The sequence below is a fragment of the Salvelinus sp. IW2-2015 genome, linkage group LG18 (genome assembly GCF_002910315.2).
Source record: "Salvelinus sp. IW2-2015 linkage group LG18, ASM291031v2, whole genome shotgun sequence".
NCBI lineage: Eukaryota > Metazoa > Chordata > Actinopteri > Salmoniformes > Salmonidae > Salvelinus > Salvelinus sp. IW2-2015.
Window position 1 is genome coordinate 35,674,878 of NC_036858.1, and position 19,009 is coordinate 35,693,886.

At 46.5% G+C, this 19,009-nt stretch overlaps 1 protein-coding gene across 14 annotated transcripts in view; it reads left to right on the top strand.

Annotated features, from left to right (window-relative positions):
• Positions 1-18,784, top strand: part of LOC111978640 (zinc finger SWIM domain-containing protein 8) — a 37,550-nt gene extending 18,766 nt beyond the window's left edge. For 2 of the 14 annotated variants that reach the window (XM_070448467.1, XM_070448468.1), the window contains 15 exons: positions 2,986-3,161; positions 3,750-5,517; positions 5,704-5,812; positions 6,000-6,124; positions 6,212-6,515; positions 6,695-6,850; positions 7,046-7,268; positions 7,393-7,682; positions 7,823-8,097; positions 8,234-8,731; positions 9,833-10,031; positions 10,223-10,426; positions 10,592-10,711; positions 11,200-11,378; positions 18,303-18,784. In XM_070448467.1, the coding sequence (XP_070304568.1) occupies positions 2,986-3,161; positions 3,750-5,517; positions 5,704-5,812; positions 6,000-6,124; positions 6,212-6,515; positions 6,695-6,850; positions 7,046-7,268; positions 7,393-7,682; positions 7,823-8,097; positions 8,234-8,731; positions 9,833-10,031; positions 10,223-10,426; positions 10,592-10,711; positions 11,200-11,378; positions 18,303-18,506 (4,830 nt within the window). In that variant the 3' untranslated portion in view covers positions 18,507-18,784. Of the gene's footprint in view, positions 1-2,985; positions 3,162-3,749; positions 5,519-5,703; positions 5,813-5,999; positions 6,125-6,211; positions 6,516-6,694; positions 6,851-7,045; positions 7,269-7,392; positions 7,683-7,822; positions 8,098-8,233; positions 8,732-9,832; positions 10,032-10,222; positions 10,427-10,591; positions 10,712-11,199; positions 11,379-18,302 lie in introns of all 14 variants that reach the window. The other 12 variants (XM_070448477.1, XM_070448479.1, XM_024008825.2 and 9 more) reach the window with 12 other exon arrangements.
• The last annotated feature ends 225 nt before the right edge of the window (positions 18,785-19,009 follow it).

The following is a 19,009-nucleotide window of genomic DNA, read 5'->3' on the forward strand; positions in this document are numbered from 1 at the left end:
TATCACCCAAGAAAAGTACACTAGTAAATGCCCTGTATAACTTTAATCAGTTATTTGGACTAAAACAACTGATTGTTGAGCCAACCCAGGTGTGTATTGACAGTAAATCAACTTTAGATTTGATTATTGTATCAGACCAAGAGAATGTCTGTCAGTCAGCAGTCTTAACTATTGGTTTTACAGTAACCTACTGTACTCGTAAGAAATCCAAAATGCTACTAGAGCCAGGTAATAAATACATGAAGGTACTGTCTATGAAACAATACTCAAAGGAACGTTTTGTAGAAGTATTTGGAATTTCAAATCAAATTTTATTGGTCACATACACATGGTTAGCAGATGTTAATGCGAGTGTAGTGAAATGCGTGTGCTTCTAGTTCTGATCGTGCAGTAATATCTAACAAGTAATCTAACAATTTCACAACATCTACCTTATACACACAAGTGTAAAGGAATGAATAAGAATATGTACATATATTTTTGATTGGTCTCATGTACTAAACTGTGTTGTCGATCAAGCTTGTTATCATTTTAAAGATCTGTTGCTGTCTGACTCTGGTTCCGATTTAAACAAATTTGAATCAAACAGCGGTCAGGGAAATGGATCACTTCCGACATCTTAGACCTCATAAGGAAAAGGGATCACTACCTGGCCAGATTCAGAAGGACAAATCTACAACCAGATTATTATGTTTATATTAACTGTAGAAACCAGGCAAGATACAAAATGGATAAGGCCAAATTCCAACATTACATAGACGCTGTTAATGACAACTTACATCAGCCTTGTAAACTGTGGAAATGTTAAAGGACATTGGCTCAAATTCCCCATAAGGCAAAATCCTGTAGTATTGGCCTAGATATTGATGATGTTTTATGTTATGACCAGGAAAAGGTTGCAAATTATTATATATATATTTTTTTACCACTATAACCTCATCTCTGGTTAAGAAGTTACCTACCTGCTCTGGACACTATGGCCAGTCTTTCATTAACAACTTTTACCATAGCAAAGGTATCACAATTATTTTTTTTTGTGCTGTGCATGGTAACCGAGGACAACGTTTCTAATCTACTATGCTTAATAAGCACAAACAAAGCAACTGGGCTGGATAACCTTCCTGCAAGATTCATAAAGGATAGTGCTTGTGTCACTGCTAAAACGATAACGCATATTGTAAACCTTTCTATTAGTAGTGGTACATTTCCCAAGGATCTCAAAACAGCCCGGGTGGTTCCACTCCACAAGAAGAGCAGTAAAACAAATGTAGGAAACTACAGGCCTGTGTCGATCCTCAGCACCTTATCCAAAGTTGTTGAGAGATTTGTTTTTAATCAACTTGAGGGATAACTTCTCGGAGCACAAAGTTCTTTATGAACTCCAGTCTGGCTTTAGAACACCTCATTCCACTGATACTTGCCTTATCCACCTTTTTGACCACATCAAGCAGGAAAGTGAGAAGGGGAACTATACAGGTARGGTCATGTTAGACTTGCAGAAAGCTTTTGACACTGGACCATGATATTCTCCTGATGAAACTACAATGATTGGGTCTAAATGATGTTGCAGTGAATTGGTTTGGGTCTTATCTGACCAACAGAACACAAGTTTGTAATGTTGGTGATGTTCTGTCAGAGGTCAAAGAAATATCCTGTGTGTAACCGCAGGGATCCATTTTAGGGCCTCCTATTCCTTATATACGTTAATGATATGCCAGATACAGTAAAGTGCAACTTTTGCTTTATGCTGATGATTCAGCCATACTGGTATCAGGGAAGGATATAATAAAAATCGAATCAAATTTTATTTGTCACATACACATGGTTAGCAGATGTTATTGCGAGTGTAGCGAAATGCTTGTAGTTTACATAGAGGAGACACTGAGTAAGAAATTGCATTTTGTTAGAGATTGGTTGACTGACAGCAAATTGTCGCTACATTTGGGAAAAACTGAATCGATTTTGTTTGGAACAAAACGTAGATCGCTTAGGGCTGACAAGATAAAGGTAAACTGTGCAGGCAAGGAGATTGAATCTAAAACAAGTAACTTATCTTGGTGTGTCCCTAGATCAATCCCTTTCTGGAGGCCTGATTGCTGCTGCTGCAAAAAAAAGGCAAAGAAATGTTTATCGTAACACTAGATGTTTTAACATCAAAGTTAAGAAACTGCTCGTCTCAACCTTGATTCAGTGTCACGTTGATTACGCCTGCTCTGCTTGTTATAGTGGGCTATCAGAAAAGCTGAAAAAAAGAATGCAGGAGAATGCAGGTCATGCAAAATAATGTTATCATGTATATGCTGAATGTCCCCCCTAGGACCCACATAGGGATACAGGAGTTCCTGGTGGTGGGCTTGTTGCTTAAATGATCGTGCCCCAGGTTATATGAAAAACCACATTGATATGGTCTATAACCAACAAAGTTACAATACCAGAGCTAGTGTTATGTCTTGTAAAATCCCAAGAGTAAACAGTACTGCGGTGAGCACGTTTTTCTATATAGGCATTTGTCTATGGAACAGCCTTCCCTTGGAGATCAAGCAAATAAAAAAGTAAAAATAGCTTTAAAAAGCAGGCTAAGGTTTTCATTTGGACAAGGTTGTCTAATTAAGAGAAACCACTCCACTGCCTCTTGTGCCCTCTACTGTTGGTCAGGTGTATTTATTTGAAGGATCGGTATGATGTGCAATTAATAGATTGATTTAATGGTTGATTTTTTTAAGGTTAGGGGGAAGTGCAGTGAAGAGTGCCACTTTTTAGGATGTCAATAAATGAATGTATTTATGGTTGTTTATAATTTGGTCTTGCCTTTTAGTCAGTATATGTGTTATTGTTTTTACCATGGAGGACCACTTTGGAAACCAGCTTAATACTTTGAAGTGATATCCTCTGGGTCCACATTGTACATTTTGTTGTATGTCTGTTACTCAATATAAATTCAGGACATGATAGGACAGCAGTGACTGTTCTCGCCTCTCTCCTCAGATTATTGGCTGGTGGTACAGCGTGCGTACGTCGGCGTCCCACAGCAGTGCCAGCGGGCACACGGGGCGCAGTAACGGGCAGTCGGAGGTGGCAGCCCACGCCTGCGCCAGCATGTGTGATGACATGGTGGTCCTGTGGAGGCTGGCTGTGCTAGACCCTACCATGAGCCCTCAGAGGTGAGGTCACTTCCCTTTCTGCCTGTTTAACGCTTAGCCTTGGTTTCCTACATCCACTAGAATAGTGTCTAATGCTCACAGCACAGCCCTCCTCCTGTCTCTTACCTTCATTTCACTTCTTACTTTCACAAGCGTTCCCAGGCCTGAATCTGTCTGTTGGGTTGATTGTCACTCCTTTTGAGGCTCTGTGAATTTAATCTGATTAGAGCAGTCAGTGTTTGGGACATTGAGTGTATTATAGATGAGGGCATCTTCCTGATTCACTGTGTCATGTCCGATTCTCAAGGCACAGAGCCGATTTGCTGCTTGGCTTTCAGAGTGTTATGTGCTCTCGCTCTACACACTGACAAAGAAACATTTGGAATGACTGTCAGATTTCTCTGCAGAAAGCCTTTTTGTGTCTGTGCACTTCTTCCAGTTACATTGATGATTTTCTGAATGATACCCATTGTGTGTGTGTGGCAATACATTGGCAATTATACGAATTGTGTGTGTGCCTTTGTGTGCTTGTTTGTTACTATAGTCTCTGCTCTGTGGCTCTTGTTTCCTGGACTGACTAACAATGTTTATTTTTGCACCATCCTATAGGCGTTTGGAGCTGGCCTCCCAGCTCAAGCAGTGGCATCTGAAAGTGATTGAGATTGTGAAGCGAGGGCAACATCGCAAGTCCCTGGACAAACTGTTCCAGGGCTTCAAGCCAGCCGTGGAGTCCTGCTACTTCAACTGGGAGGTGGCCTACCCACTGCCAGGCATCACCTACTGCAGTGCTGACAAGAAGAGCGCCTCCTTCTGCTGGGCCAGGGCAGTGCAGCAGCAGAGAGGGGCCAAGGCTGGCCTGGCTGGAGACACCTCTGAACTTGGAGGAGGAGGGGGGAGATCTGGCAGCTCTGAGGGAGGTGGGGGAGACTACAAGGGCAGAAGTCCCCAACAAGAAGTGGCTGTCAGGCCCAAAGAGACCATTGTGAGCAAGAGGAAGGGGTTGTCGGCCGGGGGCGGAGGAGGGGTCCTAGTGCGGCTAGGGGGCAGTGTCTCTCTTTCTCTAGAGGAGGGCAGTAGTAAAGGGATGTACAAAGGTGCAGGTTCTTCCTCGTCCATTGGGGGCAAGGCTAAGCTGTCCCAGGGGGGGAAGTCGTCCTCCGGGGGATCAGGAGGGGTAGGGGGAAAACACCAAGCGGCCAAGCGGCGCACCAGCAGTGAGGACAGCTCCCTGGAGCCTGACATGGCCGAGCTGAGCCTGGATGACGGCTCCAGTCTGGCGCTGGGCGCTGAGGCCAGTAACACCTTTGACTTCACACCCCCGCCACCCGAGATGCTGCCCTCACCAAGCCCGCTACTCAGAGAGCCACACAAATACAGTGGGGGAGGGAAAGGGGCCGGAAACATGCCCAAGGAGCGCTCCTTCGAGGGCAAATGTGTCACTCTTGCTGCCACCCTGCCTGCCACTGAGTCCCAGCCCGCCTTCCCCCTCAAGGAGAACGCCGCTGTCGTTGTGGAAGCGGCTGTTGCCTTGGAGAAGGAGGTGGAAGTGGAGGCGGAGATGGAGGTGAATGGAAATAAGGAGGCGGCCCCCGCTGGAGACGCTCGGCTCTCCACCTCGGCCGCTGTTGTTACCGTGACTGCTGCTGCCGCCAAGCCACCGCGTGGTGGGCGCCGAGAAACTGGCGCTGGAGCCGTAGCCCTGCCCAATCAGAACCCAGCGGCAGGGGCAGGGGGGGACCCTGTTGGAGAGGATGACTACCGGGCCTACTACCTAAATGCAGCCTCTGAGGAGGGGGCAGAGAGAGTGTCAGAGAACAACCATGAGGAGGAACCAGACATCTTTGCTGGGATCAAGCCACTGGAGCAGGAGGGCCAGATGGAGGTGCTGTTTGCATGTGCAGAGGCCCTCCACGCCCATGGCTACAGCAACGAGGCCTGCAGACTGGCAGTGGAGCTGGCTGGAGACCTGCTGGCCAACCCTCCAGACTTGAAGGTGGAGCAGCCCCAGACGAAGGGTAAGAAGAGCAAGGTGTCCACCAGCAGGCAGACCCAGGTGGCCACCAACACCCTGGTCAAGACCTCCTTCCTGCTGACGGTGCTGAGCGAGAGGCTGGAGCTCCACAACCTGGCCTTCAGCACAGGCATGTTCTCCCTGGAGCTGCAGAGGCCCCCAGCCTCCACCAAGGCCCTGGAGGTCAAGCTGGCCTACCAGGAGTCAGAGGTGGTGGCTCTGCTCAAGAAGATCCCTCTGGGCCTGGTGGAGATGACGTCCATACGGGACAGGGCCGAGCAGCTCCGAGACGGGAACTTCTGTGACTACAGGCCTGTCCTGCCCCTCATGCTGGCCAGCTTCATATTTGATGTGCTGTGTACCCCAGGTGACTCTCGCTATACATGTAAAATGTTCTCTGTTTGAACTCACACAATATATACAACAAACAGTATATATGCACACAGATGTAGAACTTTTACTTGCTAATTGATCTGAATTACATGTCATGCCGTCATCACACTAGTGAGACTTCCAGTAATTTACATTTCACCCCTCCCCCTCCTTTATTTTGTTTGTACAGTTGTCTCCCCCACAGGTTCCCGTCCTCCCAGCCGTAACCGGAACAACGAGATGCCTGGAGACGAGGAGCTGGGCTTTGAGGCTGCTGTCGCAGCACTGGGTAAGATCGACCACAAGGTTTTTACATTTACACCTTCAGGAAGTGGTAGGCACCATATTTAATGGCTCAGTGTTGAGGTTAGTTATACTTAAATAGGAAAACGTCCAGGTACCAGTTTGGCTTTGAAACTGCTGAACTCGTTTGCTGCCGTCTGTTCATATTTCTACCTCCCTTTTTCCCGCTGTAGGTATGAAGACCACAGTGAGCGAGGCAGAGCACCCTCTGCTGTGTGAGGGGACCAGGAGAGAGAAAGGAGACTTGGCTCTGGCTCTTATGATCACATACAAGGATGACCAGAGCAAGCTGAAAAAGGTAGCCCTTGGTTTCCGCACTGTAGCTAGTAGAATTAACTAATTACCAAATAAGGATTGTGATGACTCTCCCTCTGTGACCTCTTAGATCCTGGACAAGCTGCTGGACAGAGAGAGCCAGACCCACAAGCCCCAAACCCTGAGCTCCTTCTACTCCAGCAAGCCAGCTGCCAGCAGCCAGAGGAGCCCGTCCAAGCACGCTGCCCACAATGCTCACGGACACGGAGGTGCCACCGGAGGAGTGTCCAAACACGCCCCAAACGCCACGGCTGCAGCTGGGTCCTCCTCTGTGCAACCGGTGGCTGCTGATGGGGCACCAGGACAGCTGGCGGGTAGCGGGGTTCAGAACAACGTCACACCCTTAGAGGGCGTCGGTGAGGCCAGAGAACAAGGTGAGACACAGACAGGGTGGTCGGTTATGTCGTACTGTACCTGTCCTGCACTGAAAATGTTGTTACCCTACCTATACAAAACAGATTTGTTGAAAATGGATAGAATTCTTTGAATCCAACCCTCACTGTTGCTACTGTACGCATGTAAAATGTATTCAATACTTACCTTATTGTCTCAGCAGATGGCACCCAGCCTGCGTCATGTGACCAGCCCAGTGAGGCGGTCCCATTCAAGCCAGAGGGCACGGTGCCAAGCCGCTTGGCGCTGGGAGGACGGGGGGCATACAGCGGGCGCTGCTGGGGCTCTCCTGTCCGCCAGAAGAAGAAACACACAGGTAACCAACTAACCATGACCCTCAACCTCAGATTAAGACACAGGCTGTGTCTCTAATAACAGCCTATACTACTGTATAGTGTGCATTGCATTTGACCAGGGCCATGCCATGTGACTGGAATGGCTTCTAGAGGTAGTATTGACATATGGCTGACTAGAAGTTTTAGGTTTAACGGTTTTGATATTGTTGTCCCAGGCATGGCGAGTATCGACAGCAGTGCTCCTGAGACCACCTCAGACAGCTCCCCCACCCTCAGCCGACGTCCACTCAGAGGGGGCTGGGCTGCGGCCTCCTGGGGGAGGGGCCAGGACAGTGACAGCATCAGCAGCTCTTCCTCTGATTCGCTGGGCTCCTCCTCATCCAGTGGCTCTCGCAGGGCCGGAGGCGGAGCTAGGGCAAAGAGCACAGACACCAGCAGGTGAGTGACTCCTCCTACAGATTCTATACACGTGTTGATGCTTTCTAATTATTGGAGAACTCAACTAAGGTATTGAGGAAAATATGCTAATACACTGAATTTCCTCCTCCCGCTACCCTCTTAGGTATAAAGGGCGTCGTCCCGAGTGCCATGCACCCCATGTGCCCAACCAGCCATCGGAGGCGGCGGCTCACTTCTACTTTGAGCTGGCCAAGACGGTGCTGATCAAGGCCGGGGGCAACAGCTCCACCTCCATCTTCACCCAGCCCTCAGCCAGCGGGGGCCACCAGGGTCCCCACCGCAACTTGCACCTCTGTGCCTTCGAGATCGGCCTGTACGCCCTGGGCCTGCACAACTTTGTCTCGCCCAACTGGCTATCCAGGACCTACTCCTCCCACGTCTCCTGGATCACAGGTGAGGTTTATAAAAAAAATCTAGTTCATCCCAGAAGTGTTTTTTAAATTTTTAATAGTCCATGAGACACAGGTAGCTAGCTATAAGCTTGGTCTGGTCCACCACACTTTACATGAGTGTCTCCTCCTCTCCTCGTCCAGGCCAAGCCATGGAGATTGGCAGTGCTGCCCTCAACATCCTGGTGGAGTGCTGGGACGGGCACCTCACCCCTCCCGAGGTGGCATCACTGGCAGACAGGGCATCACGGGCGCGGGACCCCAACATGGTTCGCGCTGCGGCCGAGCTGGCCCTGAGCTGCCTGCCCCATGCACACGCCCTCAACCCCAATGAGATCCAGAGGGCCCTGGTGCAGTGCAAGGAACAGGTACATGTCCGGTACTCTTCAGTTCTGCAGAAGACACATCGGACTACTCATGTAGGCTGGGCATCTTTTTATTCTTTTACCCTTTTATCCATTTTGTCCTGAAAATTCTATTTTTTTCTTTCTTTTTCTTAATCTCATAATTTCTTCTCCCTCTCTCGTCACCCCCTCCCCTCCTCTCTCCCTGCAGGACAATGTGATGCTAGAGAAAGCCTGTATGGCTGTAGAGGAGGCAGCCAAGGGGGGCGGTGTGTACCCTGAGGTTCTGTTTGAGGTGGCCCACCAGTGGTACTGGCTCTATGAGCAGACAGTAGGAGGGGGATCAGGGGCCCAGCGTGAGGGCACGGGACGCTGCAGGGCCAATGGTGGAGCTGGGAGAAGACCCCCGGAGACGGGTCACGGTGTGACGGACAACAGTGGCAACATGGAGTCCTCTGGTGTTGCCACAGTGACTGCCTCTGTGACAGCAGCGGCTGTGGTGCCTGTCATCTCTGTGGGCTCCACCATCTACCAATCACACGCCCTGCCTGGTTCTGCCATGGCCCACCCACACTCCCAGGGCCTGCACCCCTACACTACCATCCAGGCCCACCTGCCCACTGTCTGCACCCCCCAGTACCTGGGGCACCCGCTGCAACACGTCCCCCGGCCCACTGTGTTCCCCTTGTCAGGGGGTGCGTACCCACAGGTAAGAGGACTGTCTGGAGGCATCATGGGAGGGAGGATAGAGAGGAGGGAAAGACTGATGGAGACAGAGAGCTGGGAGAGAGATGGTGGGGAGAACTGATAAGATCAAATCGAGATGCTTGGGCTTCCAGTGAAATACTGTGTTGCTAATTCTTCTTTCCTTAAGTAGCTTACTTAGAAGACATTAAGTCTCCTTATAGACCCCAACCTCTGCTTTACACTACATGCAGGCTTCTCTCAGTCCCTAGATCCCTCAAACTCAATCCTGGACCTTTTTCAACTCTTTTTATTGTTCCCCTCTAATTAGGGACTGATTTAGACCTGGGACACAGGCATGTGCAATTCTTCATCAGGTAGAACAGAAAGCCAGCAGGCTCCGGACCTCGTAGGGTAAGAGTTGAACACACCTCCCCTAGAACATAACAGAGAATAGCTGATGGCAGAGACTGCTCCACCACGTCTTGAACTCGCAAGATCCATTTGAATCTCCAGATTCACTAACACAGTTTTTAATTCCATTTATTTATTTTTCGTTGTTGTTTTGGTAACCGTTTCTCATATTTTGTTATTTTAATGACCTTCTGTTCAGTTTGTGAAGTTTGAATTGAGATGGAGAAGGGAGGGAGAGTTGGGAGGGAACTTAAAGAGTACAATATTGAAACTAAGTTTCAAGGAGACTCAACTAGACAATTGGATCACTGCGAAGTGATCAGTATGCACCTGGTGTACCTACAGTGTTTGACTTTGAAAATCTTTTTTATTTTACGCTCTCTAGTGCACGTCAGGAAATTTGAGGGGAAATGATGGGAGAATGTATTAGTATTGATTGACAGCCACTCCGTAACTATAGGCTGAAAAAAGTAAATGGAGACGCAAGCACACCATGCCTTAAACCCCCCCCCCCAAGTGCTCAGTGGGGAAATCTGACAACCTTTGTTTCACTATATGAATGATAAATGACTAATCTCTTTTTGTATTAAGCCCACGACCATTGTCTTCCGTCACTCCTACATGTCACTCGTCCCTCAGTGCGATATTCGTATGCACTATCTGACGTAAGACAGTGGCCCGCAACAGAGAATAGCATCTAACTAATTTTAAGTGTGTATGTGTGCCCTCCCAGGGAATGCACCCGGCCTTTATCGGTGCCCAGTACCCGTTCTCAGTGACTACCGGTCCCCATCCGCCCATGGCAGCAACTGCGGTCACCTTCCCTGGTATTCCCGTGCCGTCCATGACCCAGATCGCCGTCCACCCGTACCACACTGAGACCGGCCTGCCTCTGAGCACCACTGTAGCAGGTGAGCGGAGACCACTGCTGCGTGTGTGTTTGCACACGTCCATGTGTAGTCTGTCTATAAACTTCAAATAGTAATCTACTTAGCATGTTAGCTGATGTAGTTGATGGATCACATTCAACAGGAACAACTTTTAAAAAAGGAAACATTTACTTGATGGATGTTTTATAATGGGCTCTCCATGGCACTCTCAGGAGCCGCGTCTTTTTCCTCTTTCTATCCAGTAGGTGGCGTCCATTCAGGCGCCACAATCCAGGCCATTCAGGGGTCATCTCTTCCTGGTATGTCTTCCCAGCCCGTCTCATTGGTCAGCGCCCCGTTCCCGTCTGAAGACGAGCAGCATAGCCAGCCAATCAGCCAGCAGGGTCTTCACTACCTGCACTCAGCCTACAGAGTTGGTGAGGAATATACCTATGCTTTTAAGTGTCCATGATAAGATTCTCTAGATGTAATACTAGATGGTATAGGCACTGTGAATATCAGTTCTATCATTTGCGATTGTTATGCTTTCTATTCAAAGTAATTGGTGTTAACTGTGATATTTCACCCTGACTCTTTGATAGGCATGCTGGCTTTGGAGATGCTTGGAAGGAGGGCTCACAACGACCACCCCAATAACTTCTCCCGCAGCCCCCCATACACAGAGGATGTCAAGTGGCTCCTGGGCCTGGCTGCACGGCTAGGTGAGAAAGGGGCAGGGATGAAGAGGGCATCTTGGATTCTAGTAGTTTCATCTATTAAGGTGTTTTGGGAAAAGAGGGAAATATTGATTTGAAGTATTTATGCACAAGCATCATAACCCTCTGGTGGTTTAAGAAGGTGAAGACTAGAGTTGAATGCTAAGTAAGACACACGAACATATCGATATCGGAGAACTGAATTTTCTGTGTATGTTGATAGGATTCTACTGAAATGATTCTGCCAGAATTCAAAGTATAACATACTGTATCTTTGATTTAAATTGTATTTTATTTTATTAGGATCCTCATTAGCCGACACCAATTGCGACAGCTAGTCTTATTGGGGTCCGCCCCTTAGAGACAAAATACTTTACAATTTACATACATTTTAAAACATTAACATGTAGTGTCTGTGTGCGCATCTGTTAGCCATAGACTTTTGCTAACTGTCAGCAAAGCGTAAATGCTCACCATTCTCTCATCCTCTCCAGGTGTGAACTACGTGTACCAGTTCTGTGTGGGTGCGGCTAAGGGTGTGCTCAGCCCCTTCGTCCTTCAGGAGATCATCATGGAGGCTCTCCAGAGACTCAACCCCGCCCACATCCATGCCCACCTCCGCACACCCGCCTTCCATCAGCTTGTGCAGCGCTGCCAGCAGGCCTATCTACAGGTAACACCAGAGCCCAGGCCACAAACAACCCCTAGACCAGGGTTCCCTAACTGGCGGCCTGATTTTATTTGGCTCCCCAAGTTTTTTTTTAATGAACATAAATAAATAATAATTTATATTGTTGTACATAAGACTGTAAAAACAACAGCAAATCAGTTTAGTGATTTTAGTTTTGGAAATCTGTTCCAAAGTATTCCAACACATAGTGGCTTTGGAAAATATTCAGACCCCTTCACTTTCCCCACATTTTGTTACGTTACAGCCTTATTCTGGAATGGATTGAATTTTTTTTTCTTTCTGGGGCCGCCTAAGTGGTGCAGCGGTCTAAGGCACTGCATCGCAATGCTAGCTGCTTTACTACAGATCCTGGTTTGATACCGGGCTGTGTCACAGCCGGCCACGACCGGGAGACCAATGAGGCGACGCACAATTGGCCCAGCGTCATCCGTCTGTGAGCTGAAGCGCAGCTGGGTCATGTAGCAAGACAATGATACAAAACACACAATCAAGTCTACATGCAAATGGTTAAAAAGCAACACATTTTAAGTTTTGGAATTGCCTAGTCAAAGTGCAGAACTAATCCTTATTGAAATGTTGTGGCAGGACTTGAAACAAGCAGTTCATGCTTGAAAACCCACAAATGTCACCGAGTTAAAGCAGTTCTGCATGCAAGAGTGAGCCAAAATTCCTCTACAGCGACGTGAGACTGATCAACAACTACAGGAAGCATTTGGTTGCAGTCATTGCAGCTAAAGATGGCAATTCTTTTTTCACAAAGGTTAATTGAGTGTTGCATAACTTTGTTAATAAATAAAATAAGTATCTTTTTTTTTTTTGTAAACTCACTTTCCCTTTATCTAATATTAGGTTTTGGTTTCACGGCACTGTAGTTGAGTGCTACAAACTTTTGTAAAGGGAGACTCCGGAGTGCATCCACTGGATGATAGCCTGCTCTGATGGGGAAGCGGCTAACAGGCTGTGACTGTTGCAAAGCTGAAAGGCATGTTGGCCTCTGGAGATTCTGCGCTAGCTCACATGCACATTTAATTCCTTGCTGTGGTTTGAGTCACTGTCTTTCTGCTTTCAACAAGGCTAGATAAAACCGATGTGTGGGCTTTAAAGGTGAATGTTCAAATTCTCAAAATGCACACTGCTTTATGAGCGTAAACATAGGAAGGGGTGTTGTGTGTGACTATCTGCCCCAGTTTCAGCTGACTTGCTCTACCACCTGCATGATGTGTTCTTGCTACACACTTTCACAAATGCGCCGACACATTTGTTGTCAGCTGACAGTATCCGCGTGACACAGGCTCTCCTCCTCTTTCTCATCAGGCAGTTAATGAGATGAGGTATCTGATGGGTTGTACTCAAGCGGGAAATATACCATGACTGACAGTGAGTCATCTCCTCAGTCACAGGAGAGGAATTAATTCCATATGTTGGGTGTCATTATGGATATGTTCACCCGAAGAGGCTGGTGGGAGGAGCTGTAGCAGGACTGGCTGATTGTTGGCTGGAATTGAATAGAGGGAATTGAGTCAAATGTGGTTTCCATATGTTTGATATAGTTAAATGTGTTCCAGTCTTTACAATGAGCCCGTCCTCCTATAGCTCCCCCACCAGCCTCCTCTGATGTTCACCAACTGTCTTTCTCTGGAATTGGTTCCTCATCTCCCTTAGAACACATCCTGCTTAAATTAAGCTCCAGTAAATGAGGTCAAAATAGTAACTTTTGAGGTTCTCCTATTGAACTTAAAAGAAATCTCCGCACTCTCCCGATCAATGCATCATTTTCCATTTATTTAGGCGTCAGACCTTCATCAGAGCATACAAAAACACACGATGACAAAGGCCACATACAGGTAATGTGCGTCAATGCAATCAGACATGATGAGCAACACCTGTGTACAACACAAATGCCAGGAGGCACATCAGTAATCATTTATCTCAGAAAATGTGTGACTTGATTGAGACACAGTAATAAATAAAATAAAATATATACTTTTTACATAATTTAACATTGTTATGTAGTCTTTCCATAACTCATAAACGCTTAAAAAAAGTAAATGGGAGTTAAGACAAGAAAAAACCTCAAATTAAATAAAAATAGAGAAGGGGGGGGGGGTCTATGGGAACCTGTAAGAGGGTGTCAGGTTTAAGAACCATCATAAATGACAGGAACCACAATGCAGGGGGGGTTAGGGGGAAACATATTAAAGCATGACACTCATGTCAAAATTATCATTAAGCCTTGATGGATGTAAAGTGCCAAGCATATGAATCCAAAAGAGTTTCCTTTGGCACAGCTTTTTTCCTCTGGATGAAGGTTAAACTTTTTCAATACCCTGAAATTGTGAAGATTTGTTAGTGGCAGGCAAAAGGGTCATTTTCATCATTACACCTTATGGTGCTCTTGCTCACAGTCTTTGCTTAAGGCGCTTAGAGATTTTCCCAACATACAAAATACCACATGGGCAACATAAGATGACAATAACATTCATGGTGTTATATGTAATATAATGATTACAGATAGTCCTGAATTAATCATGAATAATGAGTGAGAAAGTTAGACAAATATCATACCCCCCAAAATTCTAAACTGTCTTGGTGTTATGATATTTATGCCTCTTTATCACTCATCATTATTCACGATTCATTCAACCACACTAATGTAAACTCTGCAAAAAAAGAAAATGTCCCTTTTTCAGGACCCTGACGTTCAAAGATCATTTGTAAAAATCCAAATAACTTCACAGATCTTCATTGTAAAGGGTTTAAACAGTTTCACATGCTTGTTCAATGAACCATAAGCAATTAATGAACTTGCACCTGTGGAGCGGTCGGTAAGACACTAACAGCTTACAGACGGTAGGCAATTAAGGTCACAGTTAGGAAAACTTAGAACACTAAAGAGGCCTTTCTACTGACTCTGAAAAACACCAAAAGAAAGATGCCCAGGGTCCCTGCTCATCTGCGTGAATGTGCCTTAGGCATGCTGCAAGGAGGCATGAGGACTGCAGATGTGACCAGGGCAATACATTGCAATGTTTGTACTGTGAGACGCATAAGACGGCGCTACAGGAAGACAGGACAGACAGCTGATCGTCCTCGCAGTGGCAGACCACGTGTAACAACACCTGCACAGGATCGGTACATCCTAACATCACACCTGCAGGACAAGTACAGGATGGCAACAACAACTACCCGAGTTACACCAGGAATGCACAATCCCTCCATCAGTGCTCAGACTGTCCGCAATAGGCTGTTGTAAGGCAGGTCCTCACCAGACATCACCGGCAACAATGTCGCCTATGGGCACAAACCAACGGTCGCTGGACCAGACAGGACTGGAAAAATGTGCTCTTCTCTGACGAGTCGCGGTTTTGTCTCATCAGGGGTGATGGTCGGATTCACGTTTATCGTCGAAGGAATGAGCGTTACACCGGGGCCTGTACTCTGGAGTGGGATCAATTTGGAGGTGGAGGGTCCGTCATGGTCTAGGGCGGTGAGTCACAGCATCATCGGACTGAGCTTGTTGTCATTGCAGGCAATTTCAACGCTGTGCATTACAGGGAAGACATCCTCCAGCATGACAATGCCACCACGCACAGAATGACCAGTATGGCTGATTTCCTGCAAGACAGGAATGTCAGTGTTCTGCCATGGCCAGCAAAGAGCCCGGATCTCAATCCCATTGAGCGCGTGGGTGAGGGCTAGGGCCATTCCCCTCAAATGTCTGGGAACTTGCAGGTGCCTTGGTTGAAGAGTGGGATAACATCTCACAGCAAATCTGGTGCAGTCCATGAGGAGAAGATGCACTACAGTACTTGATGCAGCTGGTGGCAACACCAGATACTGACTGTTACTTTGGATTTTGACCTCYCCCCCCCCCCTTGTTCAGGGACACATTATTCCATTTCTGTTACTTACATGTCTGTGGAACTTGTTCAGTTTGTCTCCGTTGTTGAATCTTGCTATGTTCATACAAATATTTACACATGTTAAGTTTGCTGAAAATACACGCAGTTGACAGTGAGAGGACGTTTCTTTTTTTGCTGAGTTTGGAAACATGACTCCAAAATGACACCAAATTATTCACCATTCATTTCTATTGGGCACAAAATAATCTGAAACCCAACCAAAACAAACCGCAAATGCATCCAACAAGTTTGTAGAGTCACAAGCTTGATGTTGTCATTGCGTGCTAGGAATATGGGACCAAATACCGAACTTGACTAATTTTGGTCTCCTAAAATGGGGGGACTATGTACAAAAAGTGCTGTAACTTCTAAATGGTTCACCCGATATGGATGAAAATACCCTCAAATGAAAGTTGACAGTCTGTTCTTTAACCGCATAGTCATTGTATCATAAAAAAGTGTCACTGTCCCAATACTTTTGGAGTCACTGTATACGCTTTAGGGTTAAATGTGGTTATACGTGTAACATAGCAGTTTCTCTTAGTTTTCACACTTTTGCCCAGCAACTCTTGGCGTACTGGAAAGAGGAACCTCCGTCGAAGAAACTCTGTTTCATGGCTGTAGCCTTGTAAACTTAATTGTCAGTGGAGTGACTCAGGCGTCCGTCTACAGAATTGACTCCTAGGTAAACTGTTTTAAGTGCATTAGGATGCAGTAAGCTAAAATAAGTGTTATGGTCTGCCTTTTTGATAGAGGGTGGTGATGAGGTTACCATCAGAGACCATTATTCACATATCTAAATMTTTTAAATATTTCTAGTCAGGGTTTATATCATTTGAGGAAAGAGAAATTCATTATGTTAATCCTGACTTTCAGTCCAAATGTACACGATATCATCAATATATCTCATATTGAAATTAATGTCTTAAATTGCAGCAGTACCATAGGGCAGTGTCTACCCTTTTGAGCCATACTCCATTAAACCGCACCATTGTGAGCAAATTGAAGCGCTCTCCATTTCCCGTTAATAATTTATCAATTTAAACTCATTAAGATACAGAATTTGTCCTGAGAGGTTAAAAAAAAGATAAGCACCTGCTCAAGGCTGGGACTGAGAATGCACTGCACTGGAGATGTGCGGAATTCTCATCACTTCATTAATGCCTTCAAAGGCTTACCCTGAGATGAAGGGATGTGATTAAATTAACAAATGTAAACCTAGTTTAAGGTGGCTGTATCAATATACACTATATATACAAAAGTATGGACACCCCTTCAAATTAGTGGATTCTGCAATTTCAACCACACATGTTGCTGACCGGTGTATAAAATTGAGCACATAGCCATGCAGTCTCCATTGGACAAACATTGGCAGTAGAATGATCTTACTGAAAAGCTCTGACTTTCAACGGGGTACCGTCGTAGGACGCCACCTTTCCAACAAGTCAGTTTGTCAAATTTCTGCCCTGCTAGAGCTGTCCCGGTCAACTGTAAGTGGCGTTATTGTGAAGTGGAAACGTCTAGGAGCAATAACGGCTCAGCCGCGAAGTGGTAGGCCACACAAGCTCACAAAACAGGACTCCCGGGGGCTGTGGTGCATCAAAATAATCTGTCCTCGGTTGCAACACTCACTACCGAGTTCCAAACTGCCTCTGGAAGCAACGTCAGTACAATAACTGTTCGTCAGAAGCTTCATGAAATGGGTTTCCATGGCCTAGCAACCGCACACAAGCATAAGATCACCATGCGCAATGCCAAGTGTAGGCTGGAGTGGTGTAAAGCTTACCGCTGTTGGACTCTGGAGCAGTGGAAACGTGTTCTCTGGAGTGATGAATCACGCTTCACCATCTGGCAGTCCGACGGACGAATCTGGGTTTGGCAGATGCTTGGAGAAAGCTACCTGCCGGACTGCATAGTGCCAACTGTAAAGTTTGGTGGAGGAATAATGGTCTGGGTCTGTGTTTTATGGTTTGGGCTAGTCCCCTTAGTTCCAGTGAAAGGAAATCTTAATGCTACAGGATACAATGACATTCTAGTCAACTCTGTGGCAACTGTGATTCCAACTCTGTGGCAACAGTTTGTGGAAGGCCCTTTCCTGTTTCAGCACGACAATGCACCCATACACAAAGCGAGGTCCATACAGAAATGGTTTGTTGAGATCGGTGTGGAAGAAATTGACTGGCCTGCACAGAACCCTGACCTCAACCCCATTGAACACCTTTTGGATGAATTGGAACGCTGACTGCGAGCCAGGCCTAGTGCCCTCACCTAATGCTTTTGTGGTTGAATGGAAGCAAGTCCCTGCAGCAATGTTCCAACCTCCAGTGGAAAACCTTCCCAGAAGAGTGTAGGCTGTTATAGCAGGGAAGGGGGGACCAACTCCCATGTTATTGCCCATGATTTTGGAATGAGATGTTGGACGAGCAGGTGTCCACATACTTTTGGTCATGTTGTGTATAACACTGGTAGTGGAACACATATGTTTATCTATATTCCCACCAAACACTATTGTTCAATTCAAATTGATCCCAAGTCCCTATGTACTTGTGTAAATCTGAATGGATTGGTATTCGCAATGTTCATATTCTTGAGGAACGTAAGCTCTTGGTTTGAGACCACAAAATCAACCAAAACTGCTAAATAGCATTTCTAATAGCTCTATATTGAAAATAATTTGAAGAATAGCTGAGATTAAATTATTTATTCACTTTCTACCTGGTTTTATGATTTGTCATTTAAGTTCAGACTTGAGTATTTTTCATTTAAAATTAAAATGTATAACAAAGAACACCTCCCGAAACCCAAATTTGGGTCATGACCCACCAGTTGAGAAATTGCTGCTCTACAAGTTCATTGGGGGTAGTAGGAGGTAGGGGTTGGTTTAGGATTTGGGTGCCCTGTCTGTGACTAACATTGAAATAAGTAGTAAAGTAGATTACCCTTTGGTGCCCTGTTTGACTCAGTTAATCTGCTCCTCTGTCCCACCCGTCATCCCCCACTGCAGTACATCCACCACCGGCTGATCCACCTGACCCCGGCCGACTACGACGACTTTGTCAACATCATCCGCAGTGCCCGCGGGGCCTTCTGTTTGACCCCTGTGGGAATGATGCAGTTCAACGATGTGCTTCAGAACCTGAAGAGGGGCAAGCAGACCAAGGAGCTGTGGCAGCGCATCTCTCTGGAGATGGCCACCTTCTCCCCATGACTGTGAGGGCAGTGGAGTGGGAGAGGAACGACGCTCCCACCCCACAAACCCGCAGCCCTGTCGAGCTCTGTCTCTCTCCATCGACCCTTGGCTCTGCCTCGAATGCTCTCCCCATCCGCCATACCTGGCCTCTCCCTGACCTGACGTCAACCCTCCTTGTGTATCTTGATGTACATACCCTACACAGCACACAGGCAGCACAATCAACCCCCATTCCCCACCCTTTTAGATGTCATAACTGTGTGAGACGCAGAGCTTTGTGGAAAGCTGAAAGGGAATCAGCTTATGTAGTGTTCTGTGTCTGTTCGTGACTGAATTTTATCTCCCATTATCATGGTTCATGTCTCTGTGTAACTTCCTGTAACATATATTCCCCCTCATCCTCCCAACTTTCCTTCCAGAAGCAGTCACGAAGGAGTGCTTTTTGGTTGCTTGGGGCATATAAGTTGTCATTTATTTTGTTGTTAGTTGGTTATTTTATTGAAACCACTGAGTAAGTCAGA